The sequence below is a fragment of the Strongylocentrotus purpuratus genome, unplaced genomic scaffold, assembly GCF_000002235.5.
Source record: "Strongylocentrotus purpuratus isolate Spur 01 unplaced genomic scaffold, Spur_5.0 spur5_scaffold_13, whole genome shotgun sequence".
NCBI lineage: Eukaryota > Metazoa > Echinodermata > Echinoidea > Camarodonta > Strongylocentrotidae > Strongylocentrotus > Strongylocentrotus purpuratus.
This window is the reverse complement of record NW_022145598.1, coordinates 14849782-14859660: the sequence shown is the minus strand read 5'-3', so window position 1 is coordinate 14859660 and position 9879 is coordinate 14849782. Positions and strand designations below refer to the sequence as shown.

Sequence of the window (9879 nt, the reverse complement as noted above, 5' to 3'; positions counted from 1 at the left end):
ATTGAGTAAAATAATAGGTTTGATATTTTGAAGATGAATCTAAGAAAATACAGTGAGTTTTTAAGTCAATATTGCTTGAATGTATACATAAAATTGTAACAAACTGCAAGCCAATATCGGTATACATGTATTATTGACGTATAATCCAATTGATATCGTCATTTGTGAGGAGGAATGGAGCGGGGGGGGGGGGGGGGGGGGGGGGGAGGGTGTCTCAAATAGGAGCTAAACTCCATACCATATTGTTTTAAGCTAATTGATACCGGGTAAGCCATAATTTAGACAGCTTTCATCCATTTCAACATTCTTCATTGCCCACTCTAATCTGAGACTATTATGGCAAAAGAAAATAAATTCCCAGTTGTTCTATTTCCTTTTTTTTTATCCCGGACCGCAGCACTTTTTTCATTTTTTCTTTCTTCTATTTAATACCTGTTTAATGAAATTAAATGGAATATAATCTAACGACGTCATAAAAATCATTATCATTGTTTTTAGCCTGTGATAGGTATGAACAGAAGAAAATTAATTCAGAAAATCTGTGTCAAAGTTGACTCAATAATATAATTACAAGAAACACCCTCCTTCTCGTTAAAAAAATTCGGACGAGAAAATAGGAATTCATTTTACTTGTCCTAATATTTGGATAAGTTCTGTGTCATGTTTACTTTGTAAAGTTGTCTAGAATATAATTATAATTTGCAGAATCATGAAATTAGGTCATATAATGGGGCCAAATGATGTCTGCAGAGTTGGTCATATATGACGTCATTCATGATGTCATCCAGTCTAAATCGGTCTTTACTTTTGATTTAAGTCACTAAAACTAAAACACCCTGAGTACGACCCTGAAACAAAGAAAACAAAAAGTTTCGGTTTCAGTTTGTCGATTACCCGCTAAGATGGGTATCCGCCCTTATACCTTATATGAACAGATCAAACTTGAATTTAATTTGCTAGAATCTGATACTACTTGTAAAGCATGTATATCTGTCACGACGTGACGCTCTTTGCGCTACAACGCCATTACACACACATACAGCACTCCAGTATATTGGGTACCCGTGTACACCTGGGTGAAGAGTATAAGGTGTAGAAAATTGCCTTTTCAAAGGATTTGAATCCGGGCAAGGATTTGGACCCTCTTTCTCTTGATTGAAGCCTTTGTGTAGGTAATTGCCATAAGCCCAGACCGTGACCATATGGTAGAAATACTCCCCAGGGAGTGGAGATGGTGCACATTGTGCGTGATGGAATCCGATGACAGGGGTAATAAATTATGTAAATCGCTTAGAGATGGTATTTCGTACTAAGCACTGTTTAAATCCAGATTATTAATATTTATACTTGAACTTTATGTGCTGTTTTTTTGTTGTCGTTGATACACTTTCAGCGCTATACGAACCCAGGATATAATTTTTTTTAATATAATTTATTTAATTCCACATATGAGCGGAACACCCTAGTCAGCACAGCTGTATTTCATAGGGGCCCAATTAATTAATTTTATTATATTTTTAATTGAAATATATTTAATCAGGATAACAAAAACCAGATAATACATTGTAGATACAAAATCTATTTTTACATCATGGTCCTGAAAAGAATAAAAATGTGATACACGGAAATAAAAAATACATAATATCGTTTTTTAATGATCATCTTTCTTTTCTGCTACAGACGTGCGGCTACGGGGAGGCCCTGAAACGTCTTACATGAGGGAGGGGAGAGTGGAGATTTTCCTGGGTAATAAGGGATGGTTCGGGACGTGCGATAAGGAATGGGGTATCGAAGAAGCTATCGTCGTCTGCAGGCAGCTGGGGTACCCGGGGGCCATCCATGGCACCCCCAGTTACTCCTCGTCTGTTGGTACTGTCCTTCTCTCACGCGAATGGAGATGCACAGGAGGTAAGTTATTTTTTGTTGTTGTTACCGGTTGGTATTTTCGGGAAGAAGGGTAGAGGGGCAGGAGGAGGAGGAGGGGGGAGGGGCAGGGGCAGGGGGGGGGGGGGGGGGCTGATAAGTTTGAAGGAAAATAAAAATAATAAACACTAGCATAAATATGATAAAAAGCGGTTGAGATTTGCTGACAAGATAAAAACACATTTCAGGGAGTAAAATAAGAATAGAAAAGAAAAAAAAAGAAGAAGAAAAAGAAGAAGAGATAGAGAGAGAGAGAGATGGAGATATAGAGAGGGAGAGGAAGAGAAAGAGAGAGAGAGAGAGATATATATAGTGAAATGTGTGTTTGTTTGTTTGTGTGTGTGTGTGTGAGAGAGAGAGAGAGAGAGAGAGAGAGAGAGAGAGAGAGAGATGGCGGTATATTTTTTTGCTAAATAGCTTTTTGTATAAAATATACCTACAATCAATTCAAATGATATAACAGCATGTAAAAGCCTGAGTTCCTTGTTGACTCTTATTTTCTCTCTTATTCTCTTCAATCCCCATCTCTTCTCCTCCCCTCTCCCTCTTTCTCTCTCTCTCTCTCTCTCTCTCTCTCTCTCTCTTGTTCTCTCGGTCCCTCTCAATCACCCTCTGTTTCTCCCTGTCTATCTCCTTGTCTTTCCCTATTCCTCCTCCAATTTTCTAACTAACCTTCTCTTTTTTCACGTTTTACTTTCATCTTTAAACATGTACTTTGTTTTCGCTTTTTGCAGATGAGGCCTCGTTGGTAGGATGTAACAACTATCACCCCACGTTTCCATGTTATGAGCACACAGGAGTTAAATGCCACGGTAAGGAAAGAGGGAAAGAAAGAAACAAACAATTGTAACAAAGTAATTGTCTCTTTGAATAACAGTTAGATCATCATTGTCATCGTATCAAACAAACTAGACCTACATTTTGTATGAAATATCAATATAATTTCCCTGCTAAATCGACAGAAATTTGAAAGTTACAGTGCTGAAATATTGATGTCTAGTCCTTTAATCTTATACTATGTCGCCTTCAGACTCGTTTTTAATAACTTTTTATTAACCTGCCGCAGTTTTATTTTGCATATCAGAACGTGCTTTCATTATACGTAACATAATTGTATAAAATGTCGAACGAAATTGGCCCTGACAAAAAAAAAAGGTCTTAACCCGTGGTCGACGATCTCGCTTTTGTTTGACAGGACCAGGTTACCTTGGGTGTTACCAAGACACATACGGGGCCTTGACCTCGACACTCATCGACAACGTCATCGTCGAGCCCGATATGACGGAGGATCGATGCTGGCAGTTCTGTATGTATCGGCATTACCGCATCTATGGTCTCAAAAACGGTAACGTGAGTACTGAATTTCATCATTTTTTCAGCACTTTAAAGACCAAGAGATGTACATGTAGTTCATCATCTGCTTCTCGTCAAACCAACCTCACCCATGCACAATGCGAATTCCCATGTCTCTGTCTCCCTCCATTAAACCTTTTAATAATAATAATACTAATATTTAATTTTTATATAGCACTTTTACAAATGTCTCTAAGCCCTTTATAAATATACTATTACCCCGGTCATTGGATTCAGTGCTTGCCCGCACACACCAATCTCTACTAACTAGGGAGCATTCCAGCCAGGCGTTACATGACACTCAAAAACTGTTTGACCAACAATGACGGTCGCATCCTACCGGGTACCATTTAACACCTGGGTGGAGAGTAGCACGTGCAGGTTAATATCTTGCCAAAGGATATTAATGCCGTGTCGCGATTCGAACCCTCGACCTTCGCATCTCCACTCAAGCGCCTTAAACCACTCGACCACGACACTCCCACATAAAACCTTTTACCTTGATCGGTCTGTTTTCTTCTGAAAATGTATGCTTATATCACTAAAATCATGTTCATATGTCTTTCTTCAACCATCTTTGCCGTTTAAATAGGAGTGCTACTGTGGTTTGGTTGAGGCTGAGCTGGCTAATCACACCAAACTCTCCGATGCAGAGTGCCAAGCCCCTTGTCCCGGGGACTACGGACAGGTCTGCGGAGGATACAGAACAGATATTGACAAACTATCCGTATTCGATGGTGAGAAGGAACAAAAGAAAGGAAGGGAGGGACGAAATAAAGGAGGATAGAAATAAAGATAGATAGATAGAAAAGGGGACAGAGAGTGAGAGAGAGACGAGGGGGAGGGGGAGAAAGAAAGGTAAGAATGCAAGAAAGAAAGAAGGAAAGGAAAAAAGAAACTGAGGAAGAAAAAAAGAGAGAAACATAGACCAGATAAAAGGAAAATACGAAAACAAGATATAGAGGAAGGAGGAGGAGATGGAAAGGAATAGTAAGAAGAAGATTAAGGAAAAGAAAACTAGAAATAAACAAAATGAAAAAGAAAGAATCTAAGCAAATTCATCACCTCAAAATAGAAGGGGGGGGCACTATGTTGCCCCCTTTCGTTATGCGAAAGAAAAAAAGAAAAAAAAAAAAAAAACGATTGCTGGATCTAGAACAACAAAATTAGTCAACCAAAAAGAAGATAAATAAAATAACAAACAAAAATAAGTCAATAACTGGAATATATTTATTTGCTTTTATACAGTCAACATGGGCGAGTGTTATGATCCTGGCGCACCGGCAAACGGTATCCAGCTCGATACAAGTTTCAAGTTCGGCGACATCGTAAGGTTTGCTTGCTTGCCTGGCTACGAGCTCCTTGGAATAGAGGCCATTCAGTGCATCCTGGCCCCGGGAGGGCCGGGCATGGGAGTCATCTGGAGTACGTCTGTTCCTTACTGCGCAGGTAAATGTGCATCGTCAGTATGTTTTCATCAGCTCGAGATTGCCAAATAGCCCGCTATTTCTGATTTGGGAAACAATCCCGAAGTTACAAATCGCGTCTTCATCAGCTCGAGACACGACCTCAAAACTTGAAACTCGAGCTCGAGATATTTTGCTCAGCGTTCGCGCCAGTGCGAGTCTTCGGGCTGGTGAAGACGCACCGGACAAATAACGGGATATTTTGCAAACTATCCCAAGATATCGTTGGATGATTATCTCGACCAAATATCACGTTAATTGCAACTTCGGGCTGATGAAGACGAAAATTAACTGGATAATTTGCGATCGGGATAGTTAAAATAGCGGGATAGTTGAAATAGCGGGATATTCGGCAATCTCGAGCTGATGAAGACAAGAGTTCTCAAATCAGAAGGAAGGGCGGGGTGGATGGAGGATGTTATGTGGTACAAAAGGGCGAGGGTCATACATGTACAAATATATCAGCGAACTGATCGCCGATATAATTTCGAATTTGAAAACAAATAAACAAACTTTTGCGTATATCAGAAAACCCTAACACATTATTATTATTATTTTTTGTAAGGGGGGGGGGGTCTTTGCAGAAATGTGGATTTTTAAGTGAAATTTTGCCAATTTGGGGGTCCTACCACTTTATAGAGGGGCTAGAGTCTTTGTATTGGAGTTGGCATTCAGTTAGTCTCCAATATTTCCTCAACATCATTACAATTTTTAGACACCCTGTAATTTAATGTATTATATTATATACAGTAATGAAATTGACGAGCCCTCCTGTTCCAACTCAAGAACCAACCACAACACGAACGACGACTACCCCCAGTACAACGATGAGAGTGACGACGACGACAATGAAGACGACGACGACGTCGGAACCTGTGCAAACGACTACCACTTCGACGACGGAAAAACGTACCACACGCGAAGCAACGACCGCGGAAAGCAGTAAGGTGATGTCGACTGAGAAGCGAACAACCACGGTCGAAGTTAGGGTGCCGGTCGACACGACGTCGACAACGATGACGCCTTCGGATAAACCTTCGTCATCGACACCGGAGACTTTGACAAAGGCGATGACCTCGTCAAGGCGGTCGACCCAAGAAATGGCGTCGGAAGCGAGCAAGAAGCCGACGACGATGGAAGTCGAAAAGGGAGTTAATGACGTCACGAACTACACAGATTACATCACAAAACCGACAACGAGTAAGTAAAATCGTGAATTTTTAAAGGTCAAATTCTTTTAAAACCGCAAAAATAATTAACTATTTCCAAGATAAACTCTTATGTGTTCGGAAATGCCAATTTTTTGAAATTGTAAGAATCGGCTGTCGTAAAATTAATTAATTTGTATTGATATTGAGAGAGATTAAAAGAGAGAGAGATGAAAATTTGGGGAAATTGCACACGATTAATGGTTTACTTACGCTTACGACCTTCCAATACTCTTGTCACTGTTCTATCTCCTTTTTTCCTCCCTTTTATTCTCTATATAGCTCCTGGTAACAACACTTCCAACAACGCAGCAGCAACAAAACCTTTCAGTAAGTTTTAAAATGGTTGCCCAATTCGGGGGAGGGAAAAATTGGACTAGAAAACAAGGATAAATCTCAGTAATTGAAATCTCAGATAGAAATTTAATATTGTTCAATTTTTACTTGAATGCTGATCAACACAAAGGAACAATATTAATGCTTAAATGAATAGATACCAATAAGTAAAACAGATAAACATGAAATATGATAAATGAAAATAAAATAAAATTAATAAATGATCTGATAATAAATGAATAGATAACAAACTAATCAAACAAATAAATCATTTGGTAAATGAATAAATGGAATAAATGAACAAATAAATAAGTAGATAGATAATTAAATATAGTTGAAAATAATATAGACATAAAAAAGAAGAAAGGAAAACAAATTGAACAACAATAAATAGAAGAAGAAGATAAAAAGAAGGAGAAGGGCATTTATAAAATTAATAAAGCTGATTTAAAGTGATTTGTCTTTAATTCTATGTTGTGTTGCTGAAGTTCACGGAGCCTCTTACTTCTTGTCTCCTACAGATTTCTTTACGATGATCAGCGAGCATTCCATACTAATCGCTCTGGTAGGAACATTTCTCATCTTGCTGGTACCAATCATTATCATCGTCATCTTTAAGAGAGCCTGCAGGAGAAAGTAAGTGATGATAACATTTTCCTTTGCTCTACCCTTTCTTTCACTTTCTTTTGAGAACTGTCTTTTGATTTTGGAGGGGTCATACTCATCACATCTACATGTAATTTTGTTCTCATTTCCCTCCCATCAGGCGCATACGCAGGATTTTTTTTCTCGAAAGGGGGGTTTTAAAATTTGAAAATTGCGCCAAAAATTCGCAACGACTCAGCCAGCCGCTGAATAAGTGGGGGGGGGGGGGGGGGGGGTAATGTCACCCTTTTTTGGTCACCCGTTAGCACATTTTTTCTATTAAGAGGGGGGGGGGGGTTCCTCCAAAACACACCCCTTGCGTACGCGCCTGTCTCCCATATAGTAATTCAAATTGAGGTACACATGTAGTTTGGTGTGGCGTTGACCTGTACGCCTCTAGTAACTCAAAGATTGCTTTTTTCATAGACTTCCCTTTGATTCTACCTTTTTGTATGCTTGACTTCAGAACTCTGTTAAATTTTCTACCGCTCAGAATTGCTTCATGATGTCTTATAAACAACCGCTTTAATCATAAGCATAATCGTCATCATCGTCACCATCATCATCATTATCATTTCATCACCGCCGTCTTCATTATCACCGTCATCATCGTCATCATTCATTTTCATGTTATATTGATTTATGATGTCTTATAAACATTCGCTTTCCATTTGGTATGGCTATACTCATAAGCATAATCATCATCATCGTCAACATCATCATCATCATCATCATCATCATCATCATCATCATCAATATCATCATCATCATCATCATCATCATCATCAATATCATTTTCATCACCGTCGTCATCATCATCACCCTCATCATCGTCATCATTTTTAGCTTCGTGTTATATAGCGTCATGATGTCTTGTAAATATTCGCTTTCCAAATGTTATGGCTATACTCATAAGCATAGTCATCATCATCATCATCATCATCAATATCATTTTCATCACCGTCGTCATCATCATCACCCTCATCATCGTCATCATTTTTAGCTTCGTGTTATAAAGCGTCATGATGTCTTATAAATATTCGCTTTCCAAATGTTATGGCTATACTCATAAGCATAATCATCATCATCGTCACCATCATCATCATCACCATTTTAATCACCGTCCTCATCATCATCACCCTCACTCATCATCGTCATCATTTTCAGTTTCGTGTTATATTGCGTCATGATGTCTTATAAATATTCGCTTTCCAATTGTAATGGCTATAATCATCAGCATAATCATCATCATTGTCACCATCACCATCATTATCGTCATCATTCATCGTCATCGTTATCATCTTAAGCATTATCTTCATTATTGGCAGCATCATCTCTATCAAAATCAGCACTCACATCATTAACTATTACCGTAGTTAATTCGTTCTTACCATTGATGTTATTCACATTTTTATGTATTTAAAACAAATATTTATTCATTGATTTATGCATTTGTTTGAGTATTTATTAATAAATCCAAAAATATATTTATTAACCAATTTCATGATTTACATGATGTACATGTACATCATCCGTCAATCAACACAACTGTCTACTAATCTACCTATATTTCTTTTTATCTTTACCTAGTAGACTTAATCTGTATGTGATAACCGAGCCCATAATCATGTTTTATACAAAACCTACGTGGATCCTTGTCTTTTGATTGGAGGATTGTTGGTCACATGATATTCAATAGATGTTCTATTGCACGGGCGTGCATTTTTGGTTATATGCAGACTGCGTACCTCTCTGCCGTGCGCGTATCCCTGCGTGTATCTGACGCGAAGGAAATATGAATGTAATCGAGAAGGCTTGACTCCAACTTTAATTTATCTTTAATATAAGGAATAAAGCATAATTTGTTGATTAACGTTTTATTAGATCTTCTTCGATGTTGTATAAAACAAATCATAACCATTCATTATTTGTATAATGTTTTCGTCTTCCTCATTTCAGGAATTCTCCTTCTAAAGTTCAGATCGAACGAACCATGGACTACCAGCTAGGCAGCGAGACCACCGGTTTCACTTACGAACCCCAGCCCATGTCTCGACCCCGCTATCAGTCGTTCAGGAGAGGCTTCAAACGATTCTCGAAACGACCCTGGTCGGATCGTGAGGAGGATGAAAGTAGCGACGATGAGCTTTAAGCCGTAAAAAAGAACTTTTTTAAATAGGACTTTAAAGGCCCACTGCACTACTTATAGCTACTTGCGCCCTCTATTTAACAGACAATGCATAATCGGTGATCATTGGTCCCCCATGATCCTCTTTTTCTTATGTTATTTGAGAGCTGATTTGATGAGATAGCCACCTGTCCAGTGACCTTGCAGTGTGGTCTAATCCCTCCTCTACACTAGTACTGATGGGCTTTAAAAGTGACCGGCAAAAGGAAAGAACTTGGAGGTAACTTAATTAGGCGTTGGACAAGAGGCGTAGCCCCAAAGAGGCACTGGGGCATGTACCCCCTCTCCATTCGCATTCGAGTGGTGAATACATGTTAAAGGATAACAAAGTGAGGATAGAGAAAGCGGAAAAGAAGAAGGGAATAAGACAAGAAGACGCCTTGACCACTTCCCCCTCCTAATCAGTAGCCTTTTATTAAATTTTCCAAATAAGAAAGGTGCCGCCCCAATCAATCCAGGGCCCCCTTAATGAATGGACTCATGTTACGCCACTCTGCTGGTCAATGTCCGATGGGGACAATTATTGACCGAACGGATTTGGAGGAGATATGGACATGTAAATTGATAACCTGAGCATACCGCAGCTATTTGCACGATTGGAGTACATATATGTTGAATGCTGACTATGCAGTACTAATAATCAGAAGAGGCTTCGACCCTGTTTCACAATATAACATTTATTACCAATAACAAGCTACAGAAGATGTTATTATACAAATTATACAAGCTTATGAGTTCACTATACGATGTATCCACACTC

The 9879-nt window shown here is 38.8% G+C and overlaps 1 protein-coding gene across 1 annotated transcript in view; it reads left to right on the top strand.

Annotated features, from left to right (window-relative positions):
- The window catches only part of LOC100891625, a 10784-nt gene extending 1596 nt beyond the window's left edge, over positions 1-9188 (top strand). Inside the window, exons 2-10 of the mRNA XM_003729080.3 lie at positions 1681-1908; positions 2658-2735; positions 3119-3273; positions 3869-4013; positions 4525-4725; positions 5493-5942; positions 6233-6280; positions 6808-6922; positions 8891-9188. Coding sequence (XP_003729128.2) covers positions 1681-1908; positions 2658-2735; positions 3119-3273; positions 3869-4013; positions 4525-4725; positions 5493-5942; positions 6233-6280; positions 6808-6922; positions 8891-9083 — 1613 coding nt within the window. The 3' untranslated portion in view covers positions 9084-9188. The remainder of the gene's footprint in view (positions 1-1680; positions 1909-2657; positions 2736-3118; positions 3274-3868; positions 4014-4524; positions 4726-5492; positions 5943-6232; positions 6281-6807; positions 6923-8890) is intronic.
- Positions 9189-9879: the final 691 nt, after the last annotated feature.